Source organism: Oryzias latipes, chromosome 2 (assembly GCF_053564925.1).
Source record: "Oryzias latipes strain Hd-rR chromosome 2, Olatipes_Hd-rR_3.1".
In the NCBI taxonomy this organism is placed as follows: Eukaryota; Metazoa; Chordata; class Actinopteri; order Beloniformes; family Adrianichthyidae; genus Oryzias; species Oryzias latipes.
The window spans coordinates 6,313,894-6,337,068 of NC_136238.1; the positions used below are offsets into that span (position 1 = coordinate 6,313,894).

At 42.9% G+C, this 23,175-nt stretch overlaps 1 protein-coding gene across 19 annotated transcripts in view; it reads right to left on the minus strand.

Moving 5' to 3' along the window:
* Nucleotides 1-746: 746 nt before the first annotated feature.
* atp11a (ATPase phospholipid transporting 11A) overlaps nucleotides 747-23,175 on the minus strand; it is a 44,251-nt gene continuing 21,822 nt past the window's right edge. The window contains exons 4-33 of one of the 19 annotated variants that reach the window (XM_023966271.2): nucleotides 22,996-23,076; nucleotides 21,281-21,388; nucleotides 20,912-21,040; nucleotides 20,687-20,790; nucleotides 20,555-20,602; nucleotides 18,875-18,939; nucleotides 18,703-18,784; nucleotides 18,074-18,224; nucleotides 17,795-17,992; nucleotides 16,519-16,632; nucleotides 15,707-15,766; nucleotides 15,454-15,620; nucleotides 15,302-15,373; nucleotides 13,979-14,052; nucleotides 13,779-13,882; nucleotides 12,639-12,820; nucleotides 11,410-11,661; nucleotides 11,160-11,337; nucleotides 10,976-11,078; nucleotides 10,753-10,898; nucleotides 10,517-10,576; nucleotides 10,302-10,429; nucleotides 10,044-10,179; nucleotides 9,500-9,523; nucleotides 7,513-7,578; nucleotides 7,338-7,441; nucleotides 7,088-7,253; nucleotides 4,110-4,228; nucleotides 3,584-3,657; nucleotides 1,511-1,800 (exon numbers count right to left, since the gene is read on the minus strand). In XM_023966271.2, the coding sequence (XP_023822039.1) occupies nucleotides 3,606-3,657; nucleotides 4,110-4,228; nucleotides 7,088-7,253; nucleotides 7,338-7,441; nucleotides 7,513-7,578; nucleotides 9,500-9,523; nucleotides 10,044-10,179; nucleotides 10,302-10,429; nucleotides 10,517-10,576; nucleotides 10,753-10,898; nucleotides 10,976-11,078; nucleotides 11,160-11,337; nucleotides 11,410-11,661; nucleotides 12,639-12,820; nucleotides 13,779-13,882; nucleotides 13,979-14,052; nucleotides 15,302-15,373; nucleotides 15,454-15,620; nucleotides 15,707-15,766; nucleotides 16,519-16,632; nucleotides 17,795-17,992; nucleotides 18,074-18,224; nucleotides 18,703-18,784; nucleotides 18,875-18,939; nucleotides 20,555-20,602; nucleotides 20,687-20,790; nucleotides 20,912-21,040; nucleotides 21,281-21,388; nucleotides 22,996-23,076 (3,273 nt within the window). In that variant the 3' untranslated portion in view covers nucleotides 1,511-1,800; nucleotides 3,584-3,605. Of the gene's footprint in view, nucleotides 4,229-4,746; nucleotides 4,851-5,040; nucleotides 5,130-6,287; nucleotides 7,003-7,087; nucleotides 7,254-7,337; nucleotides 7,442-7,512; nucleotides 7,579-9,499; nucleotides 9,524-10,043; nucleotides 10,180-10,301; nucleotides 10,430-10,516; nucleotides 10,577-10,752; nucleotides 10,899-10,975; nucleotides 11,079-11,159; nucleotides 11,338-11,409; nucleotides 11,662-12,638; nucleotides 12,821-13,778; nucleotides 13,883-13,978; nucleotides 14,053-15,301; nucleotides 15,374-15,453; nucleotides 15,621-15,706; nucleotides 15,767-16,518; nucleotides 16,633-17,794; nucleotides 17,993-18,073; nucleotides 18,225-18,702; nucleotides 18,785-18,874; nucleotides 18,940-20,554; nucleotides 20,603-20,686; nucleotides 20,791-20,911; nucleotides 21,041-21,280; nucleotides 21,389-22,995; nucleotides 23,077-23,175 lie in introns of those variants that run through there. The other 18 variants (XM_078931336.1, XM_078931335.1, XM_078931334.1 and 15 more) reach the window with 18 other exon arrangements.

Below are 23,175 nucleotides of genomic sequence, written 5' to 3' on the forward strand. Positions count from 1 at the left end.
CCCTGGAAAATCCAACAATAATTTAACTCAGTAAAGTTAAATTTGTTTTTTTTGTTTGTTCATTTTGGGAATTAACAGCAGCCAAAAAATGTAAAAAAAAATTATTATTTTTTTAAACAGGGCCAAATTTGCTAGAGCACCTTTAAATGACCAAAAATCCTCTTTAAAACTGGCGTCTAGAGCTGGCATGTCCAAAGTCCGGCACGTAAGCCAAAGAGTTCAAATTTCCACCAGCAGGCAAAGCTCCTGTCATTAAATCACTCATGTGACGCCCAGAGCTACGATTTCTTAAATGTGATTGGCTAAACAACATTTAAGGGCCCCAAGAACAGATTTATTCCTTCAAAATAAGAAAACTATTTTAGTTTCATGTTCATGGGATTTAAATGTAGACGTTTACAGTTCAATCAAATACGTAAAATCTTAGATGAATCCGATTTAATGTTCAGAGTTTTTCTTTATTTCTGGTCTTCAAATAAAAAATTCACCGTAAAAAAACAAACAAAATTTTTTTTCATGTAGAAACAAAAGTTTCATTGATGTTATTTATGCATTTAATGTCATTCCAGGTGTTCCTCTCACACTTTCACCTCGTCAGACTTGTGTGCATTTCTTTTGGATTATTTGGCTTTTTTTTTGTCGTGTAAATTTGAAATTTCTGTCCACACTTTACCTCCATAAAAAGGGCATTTCATGCTTTTTTTTTTTTTTTTTAATTCTCCTTAAACAAAAACATTGAAACCGTGTAGATTTTCACTTCCTTTATTTTCAAGCAAATCCATGAACATTTCCCACTTAAGGATTGGCAAAAACCACCAGTACATCTTACCGACCCTTAAAAACTGTCTTACAAAACGATCTTTAAAATGTACACTACCATAGGTATTGTTCATTTATATTCTATATATATATATATATATATTTCAATACTGTATATTACAGTACAGTGATGTATAGGTAACATGAGTGCAGAACACTATGCAATAATACATTGATAGCTGTGTGTGAAGGCTGTCGGCTCAGAACCGCCTGAAAAGGTCAGTTCTGCGTTACCACGGTAACAACGGACGTCTGCCGCTGCTTTGTCGCAACCTGAAACTAATACTTCTACAAAATAAGAAAAAAAAAAGGAAAAGTAACTTAAAAGGAGCTTTAGCGGTTCCTTCTAAAGCGACGTTAGCTCCGCCTCCAGACTGAGCTCCAGGAAGGAGGCTGATGCTCCACAGCAGCGTTCGTGGCGTCCTACCCGACGCTTTACAGAGGCGAGGAACGTCCGCATGGCTCTGAATTTGACATTCACTTATCTCAGGGTTCGGACGAGGCTCTGTGCGGCATCCCTTCATCCGTGCGGACTGCTTGAAACTTTTATTTTTGGTTAAACGGCGTTCTGAAACCGGCCGTAAATAGAAACACGGATTCTCAGGCGTACAATAAATAACTTTGGGTAAAAAGACAATTTTACAGACAAAAGAGGCAAAACAAAACATTTTCTTGGCTTTTTTTCTTTAAATAAATGCATTAAAGTCAAATAAACAGCAACATCCTGCAGTCTAGTTTGTTCAGCAGCTTGGTAACAGTTTGTCTTTTGACCACTAGGAGTAGAAGTGAACCCAGACCAAAGCAGGTACATTTACTTTTTCTGTTTTCAAACTTGCACAAGGCACCTAATTTAAAGCAGCTAGAAAGGCTTTGGTTCATAGAAGCTCTACTGAGAAGTTGTGAACAGAACTTTTCTCCAGAAAGAACTGGAGCTGAGAGGACGGAGGCTGAGTGAAGGAGAAGAAGGAGACGTTGAAGATGCTGCAGCAGAAGGAGGAGAAGAAAAAAACGGTTTGGGAAAGAAGAAAAAAAAGGAGAAAACTTCAAACACCAACAAACTTCTACCGTCATACGACAAGAACAAGGATGTTTTCAGAATGTTTATCAGCTTAAGGCAAATTAGTGACGCTAATGAGAATGGAGCTTTAAGGTCGACTTAACTTGGAAATCTAGAAATTTCCAAATAAAACATTTTATTGTCATTTTAATGATCAGTTCTCATGAATATATATATTTTAAATTGTATTTAGATGGACGGATGTTATCAAAACTGTGATATTTAAGGCTCGTTTAAAGATCTGACATGTTTTTATGCTGAATAGTTCAGGGCTTTAAAGAAAAATGATGTTTTTGTGGAGTTTTAATGATGTCATATGTAAAGCAAATTAAGATTAAGATTGCATTTCTGGGTATTTCTTTATTCAAATTGTGATGAATCAGGAGCGGCTGTAAATAAGGAATAAATAAATAAAAAAGGTAGAAAATACCACGAGCTGCTCCGCCCCCAATCGGATGCGTCCACTGCTCGCCATTTTTGTTGCACCAGTAACGTTAGGTCAGGGGTGTGAGGGGCCCAAAAAGAATATATATAATTGAAGTGAAGCGGAGCGTCCCCGAAGTGCGGGTGGGGTTGCTCCGCCCAAAACTCAAGACGTAAATTTCTAATAAACTCTGTAGAAACTATGTCTTAGAAAACAACGTAGGTTTCTAGATTTTGGCTCTAAAGCTTTGAAAATAGATTAAAAAGTGATCGGAGAGGGAATTTAAAGAGAAAAAACCCTGAATCAGCTTAAAGGCTTGGTTGCTCTGAATGCTGAAGCGGGTGTTCAGGTTCTTCTGAAAGAGTCTTTTTAGTTTTTTATCATTTTCACACTAAAAAGATAACAGAACAACATTTGATTAGTCTTTCTTTGGATAAAAAACATTTTATAGTCAAACTGTTGGTTGTAAAGTAGTTAGGGAGGCTTTTAAGTTTGAAAATGTTATCTTTATCAAACAAAAACATATTTTTTTATGATTTATACTGAGAATTTGTTGAAGGGAAGCAGCTCAACTCTCTAGTAAACGAAGAAAATAAACATTTCAAGTGAAGCGGAGCGTCCCTGAAGTGCGGCCCCCCCGTCTCAGCAGCAACTCCTTCGGGCGCTCCACTTCAGCGTTTGGTAGAAACTACTCCACACACAAAGGAAGCTTTAAGGCAGGATCGTCATCCATCTTCACTTAAGAGTTCAGCTGGAGCTCTACAGCAGGGAGGGGGCGTGTCCAGCTGCTCGAGGGCCGCCGTCCCGCCTGCTTTACCTGAATCCGGTGGGTTCCACCAACGAGAAGCTGCAGTGACAGGGGTTTGCTTGGAAGACAAGCAGGACGGCGGCCGGGAGTTCTGGATCTGAAGGCGGAAAACCGGGAATGCTGGGAAAACAAAGCAACTCTGTGGTTCCTGGAGGACCAGGAGCCTTTTTTGTTTTGTTTTTGAAGCAGCAAAGAATGTTGGCGGCAACGAATCCAGATTGTGAAGCATCATTGGCCAACAGTGGCTGGGATAGGCTCCAGCAACCCCAAAAAGGGGATGTTTTAGGCCGTCGTCGCTGCTTCAAAGACTCCCAAGGTCTGGAGTTAGACAGTTCGGCTCTACCGTAGAAACTAAAAACACACAAATGTTTTTCTATCTGGATCTGAGGAAAGCCTGAAGCCTTTTGGACCAGGATTTGGTTTGGTTTTTTTAGTAACTTTTTTGCATTCAGGCTTTCCTGCCGGGCCTCCTTACTGCGCTGTGACGGTGCTTCGTCCTACGGAGTGTTTCTGGATAACAGGTTTGCACAGAGGCAACACCAGTTAGTCCTGCAGAGAGGCGGAGTCAAGAGAAGACAAGTCAGGGAGAAGGAGGACACCACAGAATCGACGGTCAGTTAGCCGTGAAGGCGTGGATCTAAAGGAACATTCAGGACGTTTGAGCAGGTGTGACATTCCACACGTGGAGCCCTTAAGAAGACGAGAGGCTGGAATGCTTCCCACAATGCTTTGTGCCTCCTGGGTGCGATTTACAATCCATTTTTTTACATCAACTTTCAACCGCTGAAGCTGAATTTGCTCCAAAGTGGTTGCATCCGAGTTAAAGTACGTAAAAAAAATTAATAAATAAAGGTCACACGCAGGTCTCAGGCTCCGCCCCACCGTAAGCGTTGTGGTGTGGCGAGTGGCCGTCCACGAACCGGAGCAGCGGCGTGAAGGTGCAGTAGTCTGGCTTTCTTTGCCAGCGGGTGAACATGAGTTTCTTGCTAAAAGCTGCAGACCTTCGCGGGTTGCTTTGGTTTTCGGAGCCTCGCCGGCGGCCGCCAGCCTTGGACGGGGCGTGGAGGGACGCCAGGGGGGTGAACTCCGACAGCTGGCCCTTGTAGAGTTTGTCAGCGCTCTGCAGGGGGGGGGAACAGACGGTAAAACTGCAGCGGAGCGCCTCAAGACGGATCCCGGCGTCTCAGCTGGCCAGGGTTTTTTTGTCAGCAGAAAAATCAGCAGAGCAGTAATTTCTGCAGATTAATGAGGGTTAATCCCAGCAGTTTCAGGTCAGAACCCGGCCAGCTGCGACAACAACCCCTTATCCATGCAGGTCAGGCGAAAATGCACCACAAGCATGAAAATATGGAGAGAGAAAAATTAAAAAAAGAAGCATGAATTAGTGTTTTTAGACCCGAACAAGCATGCAGATGTAAACAACCGCAACCATGCGTGCAGTCAGGAAGTGTCATAAAAGGGGGAGGCCACCGGGTGGCAGTAGAGCTCCAAAACACCCCAACGCAGGTCTGACACGACCTTGAGAGACGTCCACAGCACACACCGCTTAGGGAGTTTAGGAAGGGAAACCTGTGGAGGCACACAGCTGGACCCCCCATGGTCGCAGACAAAAGAGGAGTTTTTTTTGGGGTTTTTTACCATGACGAAGCGCGTTAGGCTTCCGTGAGCGCGACTCCGTCTAGTAAGGAGTCTGAGCAAGGGGAGGCCGGGGCCCTTTCAAACCTTTTCATAGCCCTAAAGCGCTGCAAACACATTGGAGGACAAACACGTTAAAAAAGCACACACACACACACACACACACACAAATAAAAAGAAGTATTCAGTCAGAACTTTGAAAAAAAAAGCAGGCGTGCTGTCGCAACACATGCAGGATTGTGGGAAATAAAATTTAAAAAAAGAGAGGGGTGGGGCAGAGGAAATGTAGAGGGTCACCTCCAGGAGGGTTAGAAACTGATTCTGCTGGAGGTCTGAGACAGCATAAAGATGGTGGAAGGCTCAGAGGCAAGGCACCGACGCTTAGTCTGCCGGGAGGAAGAGGAAGAGGTCAGTACGAAGGAGGAAGAGGAGGAGGACACAAAAAGAGGAGGAGAGGTTTACTGCAGTGGGAGGAAGGTTAAGGCCATGTCGCACAGCCACTACACACTTTTTTGCACGTTACATGGAGGAAAATTGGTCAGACGTGAATCCAAGTTGCGTGAAATTTTCGCAGATGTCTCAAATGAACCAGGTTAAAAAAAACAACAACATGAACCGTGTGTGATTATTGTGCCGTTTATACACAGCTTAAACGTGATCCGTGCGCCGTACACGCGATATAAAAGTTATCCATCGGTGGTACGAGTGTGGAAGCGGTCGTGGAAAGCCACATATCGCCATCTCGCAAAAATCACGCCCAACTGAATAAGATTTACGTAATAATTGCACACAAACTACATAAAATTTGCATGAACGGCGTCATTCTCAACTGACTGAATTCACGTAAAGACCAGTCGACGGACATCTGTGCACATCAACCAACGCAACAAAAAACTTAATGACGAAGATGATCCATGGATCATGACGTGTCATACGGGGAAAACGCTCAAAACGTTGGCAGTGGCTGCGCGACACGACCTTTAGGCCTCGAGACGCACCAGGAAGACGGAAAATCCACAATTGCAGACCCACTCCGATTATCTTTTGATCTATTTTCAAACAGTTTTGCCGTTTTTTTTGCCCAAATCAAAATGGTTTTCTAGGACATCGTTTCTGCAGAGCCGCAGGAGCTCATGAGGAATTCACCTCGCCGCTATGGGCGGGACCACCGCAAGGACACTGGCCGCACCGTTTCGATTCCAGATTCCAGCTCAGACGAGGAAATACAAACACGCATCTATTTGGAGCACAGAGGAGCATGGAGCCCACCCGGCGTCTCTTTTTAAGCATCTTTTTTTTCGTCCGCTCCTGATTCACGACGACTTGAATAAAGGAAATACTCAGAAATGCAGTTTTAAGCCCAATTTTCTGTATGTTTCTCCTCCAACATGTTGAAAAAAACCTTTTATTTATTTTAATCAGAGTGGGTCTTTAAACAGTCATGAGAAACAGTTCAGACACATCAGATAGCATCATGGGAAAAAAGAAGCAAAAAAGTTCTGTTTTTGTTTTTTTATGATAATTGAAAACAAATCCACCACATAGAAATTGTAAATTTTATGTTTTATTAAGGCTTTTTTTTTAGTTAATAAAAGATTATAGTTTCATAAACGAAAAAAACAAACATTTATTGAGGCTTCGAAGACTCCGCAGCAGAAAACGGCTTCGATTTTTCCGTCTCCTGGTTGAGAACGGATCCAAACCGCTGCTGGCGTTTTGAGATCCCTATCGGATAATCAGAAACGTGTCGCGCTTAAGAAAAACCACAGCGGACTCTGACGATTAAACATGTTTACAGTCTTCTGAGGAAGTTTGTTTATGGTTTGGACTTCCTGTTGCTCCAAAAAACCTATTCCGCTTGGATTTAATGGATGTTTCAAAAGTACCAAAGCAGGTTGTTGGTTTTTAAGGAAAATAAAAGAGGAAATAAAAAGATTTTTACATTCTTTTTTCTTCAGATTTCTTGTTTTCTTCCACAGAAGAAAACTATGTAAATGTTTTTTATGTTCTAAATATTTTATTTCTATCGGTTCAGAGAACCAAACGTCTTTGCTCGGGCGCCGTTTCCAGGCTCCTCCGAGGACGAGGAGGAGTGACATTCGATTCCTTTTCTTCATCAATAAAACATTCTGCCTGTTTGGGGCTATAAATATCCACTCTTGTGTTTCTGAGAAGACAGGAGCACCGCACACAGGCGGAGAACCGGTGGCCACTCACGTGCAGGAACGCGAGGACGTGGAACGACCCAGCGTTCACCTGCTGAGCCACAGCACACGTCAGCGCAGGTGAACATCAGCCGCCGCCGCCGCCATTGACACAGCTTCTCCATTCAGAAAGGACTCACCTGTATGCGCTCAGTGATGGTGGGCCACAGGGCCCTCCAGATGACCTTCTTCACCACGTCTGGCAGCAGGCTGGCAGTGATGAGGAGGATGATGCTGAGCCAGGCTGGACCGCTGGACAGCATCTGCATGAAGACGTAGTACATCCTCTGGTAGTTGAGGAAAGGCCTGAAGGAGCAGCAACAAGGCGTTTTTCCGTGAGAAAAGTCTCCGAACGACAGCCGGAACGCGTCCGAAGAAACGGATAAATACCAGATGATCCCACCCCACAGCAGGGAGAAGAGCACGAAGAAGACCAGCGACCCCCAGATGACGAAATGGTTGATCCACGTCCAGTAATGCGTGTCCAGGACCAACTGCGGGACAGACGTCAGCCGTTAGCCGTCTGAGCGGCGGCCGCCGCAGACCGGCGTTTTACCAACTTTACCTTGAAGGTGACGGTGAAGACCAGCACGGTGAAGACCAGCGTCCCGAACGTCCAGTTTCCAAACATCTGCAGGCGAAGGGGAGAAACACCCGTCATTTCACGTCCAGCCCGACCGCGGCTCAACTTTGGCGAGGATTTTTTGTGAGAGAATTTATGACGGGGAATCAATCAATCAGATGGCAGAAGGTTCACGGACTTATGGAGGCGTCATTGAAAGAGATGAAGGATCCTCGGAACATTTGCAAACACTAAGAGCTACAAACTGAAACAGGAAAAAGGATAGATGGATGGATGGACGAAGGGAAGGACGTGTTATGAAACGTCCCAGTTTCATTGGGTTTATTGTGTCAAACTAGTAAAATGCACTAAAAAACACACATTTCTGCCTTTATCTTAGTCGTATCTGGAATATTTTGAGGCTTCTGCTTTACCCGCAAAAAGTTGGCGTTTCACAGATCAAACTAATCTTTATTTATAAAGCACTTTTCATACAACAGTAAGGTGTTTTACTGACAATGGTTTGATCCAGATTAGCTCCCTTCCACCCCACCAACAATTTTTCTTTTCTCCCTTAACCTAAAATGTGGAAAGTAAAAATACAATAATTTTGCATGTTTGAATAAAAAGCTGCTTGTTTTTACATCTGTATGGAGAAAAATATGAAGTTGGAGATCAGAAATGCTAAAGTTTCAGGAGTCCACTCGTTTACCATGGTTCCTGTTGACCTTAAGGTCAAATATTACCGTGGAAATGTTTTGTTTTCTGTTTTCTTGCTTAATATTTGCTAATTATTTATTAATGCTACTGTTAAAAACCATCTGTACTTGTGTGAAGCTTTATAATATTTCTTTAGACCTTTTTTTTAACCCTTTCATGCCTCACTTCAAAACAAAAAAATACTTTTCAATGTTTATTTCTGTCCAAGGCGGAGCTACGATTTACCAAAGTAAAAACCTGATAGATACAAACATCATATCAAGACCATTTATAAAATCCACTGTGTTCTGATGATGAAAAAGATATCTGCTTTTACTAAAATCGGTCAAACGCAATGCATTGTGGTCCGTATTTGTAGTGAGCATCGATGCACACTGGTTTTTCACAGAGACTTGATTTGGGAGAAAGTAAATGTGGACAGCCCGACAAAATGGCGAAGGCCTGGTGCAAAAAATGGTGAGTAGGAAATGAGTTTGGACACAACTGAGGATTTAAAGGTACGTAACGACAGACGGCATGAAGGGCTTGAACTTTTCAAACAAAAAAAATGGATCAAAATACAAATTATAATTTGAAAACCTTTCGCATTATTAGATTTTGCATTTATGGACTTTGGTTTTAGAATTTATAAAATGTGTCAATAAAGTTTATTGAGTTTGTTGCAAAAAAAACTTTATATATTTTTAAAGATGTTTATTTATTTATACATGTTCGCCAATAGGCTGAAACCTATTTTTAGGCAAATTCACAAACTAAATATATGTATAAAATATATATAACCATATTACTTATTTTATATTTATGTTTGTATTTATTTTATTTCATTTATCCTATAAGAAAACAAGCTAAAATAAAATACATATTAATTGTGTTTTATTATAAATATGTTTTTATTAATTCTTTAAGGGGTTATCTCCACTTTAAGGTTGTTTTAAAACTAAACGAGTACATGTGCATCTCTTGCTTTTAGATTTTTTTTCCTTCAATTCTGAATCATCTGTTGTCAGAAAAAACTCTTTTTATATTGAAGGAACCACAACCATCCTTCTGGTTTTTCACACGCCGTGAACTAACGTGTGGATTCGAACACGGACGGTGTTTGAACACCGACAGCTGGACGCGCAGACAGGAAGTTTGTCTGGACACAAAAGCCCGGTGTGAAAGCACAAAAGGCTGGGCATGGATGGCTGTGAAAGGCGTGGGAGGGGGGGACAAACAGGAAACTGTTGGGGGGGCTGAGTAGATGACAGAGCGACAGGGACAGGCTTACCATCTGTGTGTTGGTCGTCATTCGCTGGGAGGAGGAAAGAGAAGCAAAAAGAAAAACCAACAGAAAGGTAAGAGGAGGAGGAAAAAAGAACAAAAATCATAAGTACGAAAGCAAGAAAGATTAAATAAAACGTAGTATTAAACATAGTTTTAGTCGAGAAATTCAAAGCAGCAAATGTAAAAAAAAAAGGAGCTCGAAAAGGAAGCAGCACGATGAGCAGCCATGCTGGATTTTTCTGTGGAATAGAAACGATTCCCTGGTTTTGGCAGCCTTGATCTTTGAGGTAATCTGAGATGAAACTCAGATTAATACAGATTACAGGATGAAAATCTACTCAGCAGGTGAACCTTCTGCTTTTTTTAAAATAATTTTTATTTCCTTACGCCCTTATTTTGAAATAACTTTTAAGAGTTTGAGACAATCAGCAAATAAAATAAAAAATAAAAAAACAATAGCAATATATTAAAATACAAAAACTGCAAAGTAGGAGAAGAATTGAGAAGTTTGGGGTTTGGAGGGCGTGGTCTGGACAAACCCGGGTTACCTGTCCGTTGCTGGTGAAGGTGGTGTTATCGAACAGGAAGTAGGTGCCGAAAAACATGACGATGGCGTTGTAAACGCCCAAAACGGTCCAGTATATAAAGGTGGGCCATCTCAGCAAAGAGTTCTTGGCAACATCTCTGCAGAGAAGAGGGAGATTTCAGGAAAATGCAACACTGAACGTAGTTTTATATATTCATTTCAAAGTTCTGAAGAGAAGAAAAGCACTGCTGCCATCCCGTCAAGAAGACACGACGCTCACTTATAGAGGGAGGGGTCCTTCTTCAGGATGTCCATGTTGATGTGCTGCTCCATCAGGCTGTACACCAGGATGGGCAGCGACGTGAAGCTGATGTTGTAGAGCGTCAGGTAGGCGGTGTCGTACAGCGGCTGGAGGCGAGGACGGAGGAACAGTGAGCGTCTGGGGGGGGGGGCCGAGCCTTTTTCCTGACGCTGGACACCGTCAGGTGTGCTTACCTGCTGGGAGAAGCCGCAGAAGAACTGGTAGAGGAACTGTGGGAAGATGAAGCAAACGTTCTGTGGAGAGAGAAAAAAACAACGAGTGAGGAGAGAACAGGATGTTCTGCTAAAAATGACTAGATGAAGTTAAAAAGGAGAAACCGGAAGCATGACTGCAGTTTTGAGTCACTTCAGAGTTCATCATAACATCATAAATGAAATCCAAAAGCCCAGATGTTGGTGCGTTTAGTCACCTTGTAGAAGAAGTACTGCACCAGCTCCGAGATGCGGATGTAGTAATAGTGTCCGTGAACGAGCAGCATCTTCTTCAGGTGTTTAAACTTTGGGATGGCGTAGTCGCTGTTCCTCACGGCCTGACGCCCCTCCTTACCCATAATTCCTGATGGCATAAGGCATTTGTTTTTTAAATCAAACGTCGGTTCTTTGGGATTTCAAAGTAAAGCGTTCCGCACTAACCAATGCCGACGTGGGCCTCCAGGATCATGCTGACATCGTTGGCGCCGTCTCCGATGGCCAACGTGATTGGATGCTCTTTGGAAGCTTTGATCATTTTCACTATCTAAAAAAAAAAAAACACAGAAAGGAGGTCACTTCCGCGAGAAGGGGTGGATTCCAGGGAAAACACCTCCTCTGTTAGTACCTGAGCTTTCTGGAGCGGCGCCATTCGACAGCAGAGCACGGCGCTGCAGTTACGGCAGATTTCCAGAAAGATCTCCTTGTAGCTCCCGGAGTTCAAGTCCTCCTGGGGGGGCCTCATGACCGCAGAGAGGGTGGCTCCGTCGATGATCAGCCCGTAGTCGGTGCAGTCGTTTGACAAACTGGAGAAGAGGGGAGAGCGTTCAGCTCCAGGGGAAGCAGGAGGGCCGGAGCTCTCCAGACCGCCAGCCCACCTGGAGCAGTTGTCGCGCGTCATGCTCCCGTGGTGCCGCAGAACCGTCCTGCTTAGATCGAACAGGACATCGTGGAGGTTCTGCTCCTCCACCCGCTTGGTGGTGAGCTCCAGGATCTGGGTGTTGCGGCGAAACAGCCTGCTGGCGTAGCAGGTTGCAGCCGCAGTCTCCATCTTGTCTCCGGTTAGGACCCACACCTTCATTCCTGCCTTGTGGAGAGACTCGATGGTGTCAGCCGCCTGCTCCTGCAGCCTGAACAATCAAAAAGAGGAAAACGGATAAAGAGAGGCTACTGAGGGTTTTTAAAAGTTCTGCTAAATCGTGTCACATCCCTGCAAAAGTTAACCCCCAAATGATGATTTAGTGTTCCAGCCACCAAGGTCACATGACAAGCAATGCTTTTCAAAATAACCGTTTTTGTTGATTTTATCACCACAGCAACCATTTAATTTTTGGGTCACCTGAGGGTGACAAACAGGTCTGTGTCATTTTTAGACGAATCGGCGAAAGTAAAAATTCAAATCTCCTTGGCAACGGAGGCTTTTTGCTAACCACGCCCACATTCCTGACATGTTCACATTGTAGGGTAAATCTTTTCGCACTGCTTGAGCCAGGGATCCATGTCAGTCATACATTTTCACATAATTCTGGTTAAAAAAATAATACAAGCAAGCAACAGCGAAACGCCACTTTTGCTAGCTCGCCACGGTAACGCCGTTCACAATCTACAAACGCTAAAAGGAGCATTTTTAGGAGGCCTAACATTCAAAGCTTTAAGCTATAGATCGTTTTTTTTCCATTTTTTTTTTTATATTTAAGACGGCAGGCTCTTCTCGAGGTCAAAGGTCAACAAAACCCCAGTTGAGGTTGTACACTTCAGCTGGTGATGAGGGCTTGAAATCTCCTGAAGATCGCTCGAGCAAAAGTTTTTATTTTTTTCCAATAGTGTGCAAAAAATGTGACAATCGTCAAATTTCACACTTTCCTTATGCACAAAACAGCTGCAGGTAGTTTGTCCGTCCCATAATAATTGCAAAACGTCTGGATATCCCCGACACATGCATTTTGATTTCCTTGTTGGATTTAGACTTTAAGGAAGCCTTATACGAGATCTTGGCTGACTTTTTTTTTGGTCTTTTTTTTGGGATGTTTTCTCCTGCTGTGATGTCATCGTTTTGGGGTTGTCCCACACAGAAAGAATGAACCGGATTTAAAGCGTTGAACAGCACCTGTCCTCCACAGCAGTGGCCCCCAGCAGGATCAGGTCCTTCTCCACCAGCTCGTACGCCTCGCTCAGACGCTTGTCTCTGTCCTGCAACGCCAACTTGGCGCCGCTCAACAGACGGCAGACCTCCTGGTGCTGCTCGGGGCTCAGGGGCCGATACGCCACGCACAGAGTCCTCAGCCCTTCCTGCAGGAACATCACACACATAACCGGATATTCGGGATCCCAAAAAACAATTTCTGTGACGTCCAAGGTTGCCAATTTTAGATCTTTATAAATATAATCGAGTATAGTAAAAATATACTCTTAAGTATCGCTCTAAAAGTGCAGAATGATGTCAGATTTTAAGCAGATAAACTAACCGAATGTGCTACTGTCACAGGAATCTTCAAAGTAAAATGTCGGGGAAGGTTTTCAAATTCAAAATAAAACGTGTTTTCTGTAGATTAAAATAAATGAGACTGAAGTTTACAAAAATCATGTGGCTGTCTGCTCGGAAGGTGGAGAAGCCGTACCAGAATATGAGTTTTTATGGAATTTCAACATAAGATTAAAAAAAAAAGGAGTCTATCTGAAAAGGACTGAGTTGTCTAGTTGTTCCGTTTCTGGTGAGGTGTGGCATTTATTGTCTTCCTGTCACTAATCTACTGCAGCTGTGAGATCAACACAAGACAAAAGTTTCTCCAACTTTTGGAAAATTGGATTCAACCAAAAACTTACCAAAATAAAAGCACGGTTTCCTGTAGTTGGTTTCAGCAGCTTTTCCTTCTCTCCAAAGATAATTTATGTAATTGGTGTAAATATTTTATTTCTAATTTTTGGGGATTTTCTAACTTTGCGACCTATCTAAATTTACGGCTTCTTGTAACCATAAATATTTGCTTCTTATTCCTCATTTTTTAACTTGACATCAGCGTTTACAAGCTTTTTATTGCAGCGACTGTTTTTGTTGCCGATCTCCTTTTTTTATTTTTATCAAATGAACCAAATTAGTTTGGTTTTTTTATTTTTATTTTCAGTCAAGGCATCTCCGATAATTTAGCCGTTGAAGTCAGACTGTGGGCGGGGCGGGCCCGGGTTTCCCCGCTCCTACCTGGGCGTCTGCACAGGTGAGGGAGGGAGTGTGTGCAGGCGGAGCACTCACCACTGCGTTGTGCTCCACTCGTGCTTTCACCTCATCCACCTTTCCTGAGATAACTCTGGGTAGGATGGAGGAGTCGGCGCCCTTGCAGAACAGGAAGATGTCACCTGTTCTCCCACAGAAGGGTGGGGGGGAGGGGGGTAGTAAGCAGACCGGAGAACCTGATCCACAGTCAGAGCTGTGAGTTTGTTTTTGTTTTTTACCGGAGGCGGCTCGGACGATGACGCTCATCCTCCTCCGGACAGAGTCGAACGACAAAACCTCCAGCAGCTCGAACCTGAAACGACACGAAAGGTTCACTTACTTTTTTTAAATCCAGAATGTTATTTTTGAGCTGATGACAATCAAAGCTTAGAAATTTAAAAAAAAAAAAAATTTCAGGTTTTATTCAGGTTTTGACACGTTTGGGTCACATGACGGCTGCCATCTTTTTTCCTTTATGTATTCGGTTTAACCACCTGCATAAACGCCTTAGTGTTGGTTGACCCAACATGTGACACGATCGATTTTAATCCAAATTCTTGCCAAACACGGATCCATTCATTGTTTTTCCTTCACAAAAAAACCATGATGCTTCCACCCCCATGCTTCACAGATGGTATGGTGTTCTTCAGTGTTATCCTTCAAACGTATTGTACTTTCGTTTAGCTTTCAAAGTTACCATTAATCCATCTCTAAAATTATTGTCATTTTTCTACCCGATTTTTCCAACTGCAACTGCCTCTCAAGACCACTAGATGGCGAAGGGCGTGGCCAGACAGACTACTCTGATGGCTCTGGTAAAAGTACTGATGCTCTAACAGCAAAAATACAATCAAAACAATGTTAAAAAAACAAAACAAAAAATGCTTTTGTTTAAAATCCAAGATAAACAAACATTGGTAGAAGTGAATATCTGTCTATAATTTTTAAAAATGAGTAAAGATGTGTTTTTGAAATATCCAATCAAAATAAAGTAATCCATATTTATGTATATATATGCCCAACGATGGACTGGTAAAGAATCCAGTGGTTGGGATAGGCTCCAGCAACCCTGTAACCCCAAAGGGATTAAGTGAGTTTGAAAAATGCAACGCATTGTGTTTCACAAACACACATCTTGTCTTTCACACATGCACATTAAATGTTTCAGAGATGCACAACAGGTGTTTCTCACTGAAGTGCACGCTGTTTCACAAAAACACAACAAATGTTACAAGAATTCACAATAAATGTTTCAGAAATGCACAATAGATGCTTCACAAACATAATTTTTAGGTACACTTGTAATATGAACTCACACAAGTTTGTAAAATTCCTGAAAGACATATTGTGCTTTCGTGAAACACAGCGTGTGTGTTTGCGAAACACAAATTTCTGTTGCACGTTTGCATAAAATCCCAGTTGTGAATCAGAGCGTGTATTTGTGAAACAGGTTGTGCACATTTCTGATTACTGAGACTGAATTAACTCTACATTTATGTTGCGAGTGAAACAGGAAACCACGCACAACCTGCAGCAACACATTCCCCTTCATTCACGCTCACCTCTCAATCTCATCCTCCCTATTTAAGATCTCCATCTGACCGTCCTTGAGCCTCAGATAGGTAAAACCAAGCCTGTGGCGCAGACAGACAGACAGACAATTAATTCATAAAAACTTGGAATAAAAATAGGAATTTCTCTGCAGGAGTCCCACTTCTTCATGCCCTCCACGAGAGCGACTTCATCCGGCGACGAGGAGATGTAGAAGGAGGCGGACTTGCCCTGGTGGATGCCGTGTTTGATGCCGTCCACCGTCTCCTCCTCCTTCACCTGCACGGTGTGGCACAAACACAAGGCACGGAAAAACAGCTCCTCCCGCTCCTGCGTGGTGGTCAGAAAAACGGTGCATTCGTTAGCCTCGTCCACGGACACACGTGAACGCACAGAGTCTGGGAGGGGGGGCTCACCCTGCCCCCCGGTCCAGGAGACGTGTCGATCATGTCCATAGCTGCAGCCCCAGACAGCACCTGGAAAACAAACACAAACGACTAAATTTCTCATAGTGGTTGCCATAGAAACAGCGATTCAGACCAATCACTGCTTACCGACGACGACGTAGGAGCCTGAAACATTTTTTTAATGCGGATGCCCGAAAACGTGTTTACATTGGAAGTGGTCGCATGAACGCGCCCGGCGTGAACGTAGCCGGGTGGATTTCAAGCCGACTGGATAGAACCAGATGTTGCAGTTCTACTAAAGACCACCGGAGGCTGGTGACCGCAAGTGTGATTCCACAACCAAAAATTAACCTTCTAAGACCATCAAGTCAAACCTCTTTCCATTCAGGACAACTTGGCTGCTTTTAGAATCAGTCATTTGAATTTCAAAGAGATCAAATTTGTGCGTTCATAGGGGTATATTTGGGTTTTTGATTCACAGGATAGTCAACCAATGGTTGGACTCAACAGAGTAAGAGTGGGCGGAGCAAACTGTGGTCGACATCCTTTTATTAATGTATGATTTATTTAGAGATTTTTCAAATAAGGTAAAAAAAAATATTTTAATAAGGAATTAAAAAACACAATAACAAAGAAAGACAAACATACGACAGTAGGAAAAAAACAAATATAGCGTCTATGTCAAGCAAAGAGATTGAACACAGATTTCGGATCATTTAGATTCAGATCCATTAACCGAGTTCAGGGTTCCACTCAGAGTCCTATGGGTACATCTGACATTGAACACATATACATGCCAATGGTCAACACAAAAGCGTTACCTGTCCGTTACAGATGGCATCAGGGACGTAAACGTGTCCGTCCACGCAGCACTCGATGAACTCCATGTTGTTCTCGGTCAGAGTCCCCGTCTTGTCGGTAAAGACGTACTCCACCTGCAACGACGCGATCGTCTTATGTGCTTTTTATTATTCACACAACAAAAACTGGGATATTTAAAGTGATCAGTTGACTGGAAATGAGATCATATTTTCTAATTTGTACTAAAAATGTAAAACAAACGGATGGATTTCAGATTATTCTGGCGTGTACACACACGTTTCAACTCAATGAAAATCCAAAGAGACATCGGACTGTTCTGTGACCGTTTATCCAAGGAAGATCTGACTATTAAATATTAGGCTGTCCAGTTTGAGAAATCAATGCATCCAGAGATGAAGTCATATCTAAGGATGGCTTACACAGACTGTTCTAGGCAACATCTAATTGAAACTCCAGGATTCCCCCGCGACCTTAATCTGACCTTTATTTCTAAAGGTCCACCTGTTTAAGGATTCAGGACGTTTTCTGCATCACATACTCTTCTTTAAGGAAAAAGGAAAAAGATTACTGTCAAAATGAAACATATCGCTCAAAGACAAAGTTGTGCACACTTTAAAAAAAAGAGAAATTGGAACCCAACATTTGGTTTTATGACATGTCTGTTTTAAATACAACTTTTCTGTAGCAGCTACATGTCTGTTTTTGTTAAAACATGCTCCGCGGGGATAGTGACGCGCAGAAATCTGTACGTTTGAAGCTATTAACGTAAAGCGATGTTGAAGCGTCGTCATTACTGTATCAAAGCAGACGACAAGCAGCAGCTGCAAATCAACCAAGTAACAAAGCGTCAAAGCAGCGTGGCGTCACCGCATCATAGCATTGTCGTTATCAGAGTTAGCGGTCAACGAAAGGTTGTACGTCCCCGGCTCACCCACCATAACTGGCGTCCATTCCACCTGAGTGAACGTGTGACCTTTGTTTGTATAATCACCGCCATCTACCATCAAATGGACAGACAGGTTTGGCACCTACACGATCTTTTGTCTTGAATACGAAATTTCGTCTGTTGAATTACTGTTGAATGCTTCCTCCATAAGTTCTGGTGTTTGTTTCCAATCAATCCTGTTTTGTCCCATGATAACTGGTCGAGTTCTGGTTCTGATAATGGTGTCCTCTTCCTTTAGCAGTAGTTTTTCTCTACACTGTCGCCCTTATATGGGACTTGTTTAGGTCATTATTCTCCAACCAAACTGGCTCCAGAAATGAAAGCGTCACCTGTCCCAGCTCCTCGTTCAGGTCAGACGTGTTGACCACAGCCCCCTCGCCCAGCTCCTCGTCGTACATGTCATCGTCCCACATGATGAAGTAGGAGCCCAGGAACTTCTGCATCTCCACCGTGACGTACATGGAGACGGGAATGATGTAGTTAAACAGAACCATGAAGGCCAGGAAGTCCGTGAACGCCCTGATCAGCTGACAGACGAGGGAACGGGGGCGTTAAAGACGATAAAACACCAAGAGGTGCTTGCGGCAGAACGTCTTCAGAGGCCTTACGATGTGTCTTTGCCTCTGCGCCTCCGTCCTCTCGTTGTACCAGGGCTCGTCCTTGTTGGGGTCAGCCTGCCAGATGTACTTTAGCACCGTGTTGATGAGAGCTTTGCTGATGAGGATGCACAGGTAAACCACCAGGTAGGAATTCATTGACCTGCAGAAGACGATAACCAGCTTTGATGAAGAATGCATGGTTTAGTAGATCTGAACGGCACCTTGTCATCCGTTAGGATTAAAAAAAAAAAATTATAAGAACTTCAAATGATGAGGCATGAAAAGCATCTCCTCAAAGTGGAGAGATCTTAAATCACAAAAAAACAAACAAGCAGTTTCAAGTCCTCCAGGTCTCGTTTACCTGCAGCTGAATCATGTCAGAGAAACGAAACTGAGAGAGTGAGCCGGGCACACGCAGTAACACCAAGCAAATGCAATCCACCTACAGCCGCCTCTACAGACCATCTGGAGGCGGGACTGAGAGCGCCAGATGGACAGAAAATTGATTCAGTGAGCGCAAGGAGCCTAAATGACCGACTGTCGGAGAATGAATGAAGATAGGAGAGCAGATGGATGGAAGGATTGGTAGAAAAGAAAAAGATCTGCAAGCTCATCGGATTGTTTTATTTTTAGCTTACTTTTCCACCGCGGATCGTTTTTGAGACTTGGACTGGTAGTTTAGCGCCATCTTGGTTTCCATTCCTGTGTAGATGGCAACAGCTGAAAGGAAAGACCAGCCCCCGTTTTAATCCATCACACCTTAGTCCCATCCACTTTCACATCAATGAAGTCTATAGGGTGGTACCGTACCATAGATGAACTCCGTATTTTTCAGCGTGGCTCCTCGGAGCAGAACGTTCTCCGACCCCAGTGGTCTGTAACGGAACAAACGTATGTTTTTAAAAGCCAAACAACTTTAAGAATTAAAAGAAAATTCAAAAGAACCCAAAGAGTGACACAAGTATGCCGTTTTAAAGACCCACTCCGATGAAAATAGTGTTTTTGACTGGTTTATGTTGCATTTCTCGGATGATGGAGGACATTTATAAAGAAAACTAATCTTAAAATTGCATGATTAGCCCAGCTCTGCTCCATTCTGATGAATGCAGACCTGCAGACCAATAGATATTTTTGTTTCCCTCATCTGAGCTGGACGGCTGCATAGCTCCAATATTGCTCACCGTTTTTGTTGACAATTATAATGGTTGTAAGAGGCTGTAAACCAGCAGGAAAGAGTGTAAACAACGGGATGATGGGAAGTGGAGGCAGGCTTACGGCTTACTTTGCACCAATAGACACACCCACAACTCACAGGTGAATTTTCTAATGACCTCCTGCGGCTCTGCGGAAAATGTGTCCCAGAAAAATTACATATCTTTTAGATTTTGACACGTTTTTCGGAGTACAAGTTGCAGATTTTTTCTGCATATTTTAGCCGGGAGTGCGACGCATTGCACCTTGTATGTGCGACTCACATACAAGGTGCAACTTGTATGTGATTTTTGAAACATAGAGAAGGCACTGCATCCGTATTTGTTACCGACAGCAACGCAGAAAATGTAAAGCTACGTTCACACCACGTTCACATGCGTGGCGCATTCAAGAAACGCGCTGAACGTGAATTCTTGAGCACGCTTTTTAAAATATGGAGTTCCCACAGGTCTGTCGCTACCCGATACTAGCGCACATCACGCAACATGGCACAAAACAGGCCAAAGCGGTGCAAATCCGGTTAATTTTTCTTTTACAGCTCTATTCCAATAAATGAAACACTTTGCATCATGCCGACAACTTCAAGTTTTACTGCTTTAACTTTTAAGACATGTTCAATTGCTGTGCGTTTTTTTTTTAGTTTTTTTTTTAACTTAAGCGCCGGAAAACTGACATACAAAATTTGTGTAGCAATGCGTGAATGCAAGAGTTTTAAACGCGGAAGCTTAAAACGCGCATATACATGCACTTACATAGACTTTTCATTCAAGCTGTCACGCAAAAACGCACGTTTCCAAGCCTACTGTGAACGTAGCATGACGCCAGGCTTGGCGGAGTTGTTCAAAAGTGACACAGAAGTTGAAGAATTGGAGGGATTTATTGATTTGGAGTGCTAAAAGAGTTTCGTTGGCTTGTTGGCATGCTCTTTATGGTTATCTGATAATTGCGTGAATATACAAGATTTCCTCCCATATCTATTCTGCTATTATGATTTGCCTTTCAAAATAAAATGTTCATTCTTGGCCCTATATTTGGTTAAACACGTTTTTTTACAAAAGTTCGATTTCTATCTGTTTTTTTTCTTTTTTTCTATGCAGTTTTTGACTGCTCCGTTACTCCGTAGCGACTTAAAGCGGAGAAAACATGCTAATCGTGACTAAAAGGCCCCTGGGAAAGCTTTAAAAATGGATCCTAAAGCTGCTCGAAGTGAGTCTGTAAAGATGCCTACAACCTTGAACTGTTTTACTCCAATAGTCTAAAGAAGAGGATTCCGGTTACCTAGCAACAGCCTCATTGTCCATGTAGATGTTGATGCGGCCGACAAATCTGTTCAAACAGGTTGAGAAAGGCGACACTGAGGATTTCTGAATATAGATATTTATGTGCAGCCAACGAGAAGGGCTGACTGACTTGTACAGGTCCGGCTGCGGCTGTTCACATTCGATGGTGGCGTGGATGGAGTCGACCTCCTCCTCCGTGCGGAAGGCTTTGGTGTCCTGAACCGCGTAATAGGTCTTGGTTGGTAGGATGGTGGAAAAATAGAAACATTTAGAACAATTGAAAGTATGAAAGAAAAAAAATATGAAAAAAAGTAGAAAGAGGACGAAGGACAAGCTGCCCGTAGACTCAACCCACCTTGTGGCTGCTCTCTCCGTCCAAGCTGGCGGTGGTAACGAAGCATGTTCCATCATCCCGAGATGAAGAGAGGAGGATGAGGTCGCAGGCAAAAGTCTCATCTTCTTTCACAAAGACCACATCTCCAACCTGTCAGAGATCAGAGATTTATCGGCAAAATCGCAGAAGTAGTTCTGGCTGCATTTTAGTCCCATCAGGGGTCGGATCACAGCTGTGAACAAGCAACTTCTGAAGCAGAAGTGTCCGACCTTCACTGCAGTTGGTTTTCCCGCCCACAGCTTGTGGAGAAACAAGCTAGAGTGATAGTTTGAGGCCAACAGGAGCAGATAAAGAGCTGAGCTGTGGTCCAATCTGTTCTCTGGCGCTCACCGTGATTCTGAAACTCTCTTTTTTGATCTTCTTCCCGCGTTGGATCACGCTGACCGGACACTGGTTGACAGCTTTGTCCGCTTTGTGCCTCAGCCAGTCCTCATATCCCTGAAACACAGGAAGCCAGGCTGACTTTAAAGCGACGGACACACCGGCGTGTTCAAGAACACGCTAAACGCAAGTTCACATTTAGACCCTGGCATTCATACTGAACCAGCAAGGCAGTGTTGCCAAATCGACAACAGTTTTCCAGCCTAAAAACCCAGAAAAAAAATGCCACAAAGGTTCGTCAGTGATTAATTAGCTGTAATCAGCACTAATGGGTTGAATACTAGTAAGCATTTATTTATTTCTTTATCTTTATTTCTTTATTCTAGTATCCTCAACCATTTTTTGGTGCTTAACTCCTCCTACAATTTTTCAGCTATTTCAACCATTCAACTATTCAAATGTTCAGCTCTTTCAGCTTTTTCCAGCTGTGACTTTTGCTCCTTCAAACCCTTGAACTTTTCAAGATATTCCAGGATTTCTGCCTCCATTGAAATAAATGGGGAATCCTTGGTGCAGAAGCTCGCTGGTTCGATACTCGGCTCCTGCATTTTCCACAAACATATCTTTTTTGTTTTTGAGCCATTTTCACTTTATTTATGGTCAACTTTGATCATTTCTTTCTCTTTATTGATTAAGTTTTTGCCAATTACGTTTCTTTTTCATTCAGCGATACAGCATTCAACCCTGCATTTTCTTCTGGAAATGCAGCTTCTTGTAGTTATTTATTAATTCTGGTTTTGAGTCCAACTTTGAGACATTTTATAATGATCCACAATTTGGTTTTTTTTTTGTAATCAGAGAAAAGGATAAAACACACTCCAATTAAACTTTATTAGCAACCACAGGAGATCAAACACGAGCTAATGTTCAACCCCCCCCCCCAACGTAGGTAGGATTGGACCAACTCTATTCCTTTCTTCATCTCCATCAAAAACAAAAATGTACATCCATCTGAAGAGGACATATCAAATGTGCACTAGAGCTAGCCTGCTGTATATACTGTACCACTAACACTACAAATCCCACAATGCTTTGTTAGGACGTTGGCGCTCAGTCGAAACCAGCAAGCGCTCCTTTTTTCTGTAGACTGGTCAGTGACAGCCACGCTCCAGTCACATCTGGCAAAATAATTTCAGCCTCCACAAAAACGGCCCAACGAAAGAAAGATGGACAGCAAGAGGTTTCAGGACAGGCCTGCTAAAATACGAGGTTTGTTGATGAACTTACTTCAAGAAAAGATGCCAGGCATCTGGCTTAGACCAATGTGCAGAGTAGATCAGAGTGTAGCAAACGGAGCTCGAGTGTTTCTTATGCACTTTTTCCACTTCAAGGCTTGGTGTTTAATAGTAGAAATGTTGGGTTTTGTTGTTAGCTTTGAAAAAGATGTACTTTTAAAAAAGGTACTTGGAAAGATACAGGGAGAGACAAAATGTGTTTGTAATATCCAGCTTTGGCTGTTCCAGATTCTGTGTTTAAGCAAAACTTAAGTTAGTCTCCATCTGAAAGGGTTAAACATTACACGTCCGTTGAAATTGGATATTTTTAGCTAACTTTCAAAGTGCCTTAGTCTGTGTGACAAGCCTATAGAAGTTTGGCTTTTAACTCTGAATTATTAGTCATATTTCTTGAAGATGTGTGACTTTTTTTTTGGGGGGGGGTCTCACCTGTTTGATGGCTGTGACTATGATCACAAAGAACAGAGGCAGGCCGCTCGTGACCGGACTGGTGGGCGTGTCGATGATCAGCTGTCAACAAAAACAAACTCAGACCAACAAGGACATGTGTGGAAATAAAATAACACGAGATCTAGAGAATTAAAGTACCAGGAAGTGCTGTAAGAACAG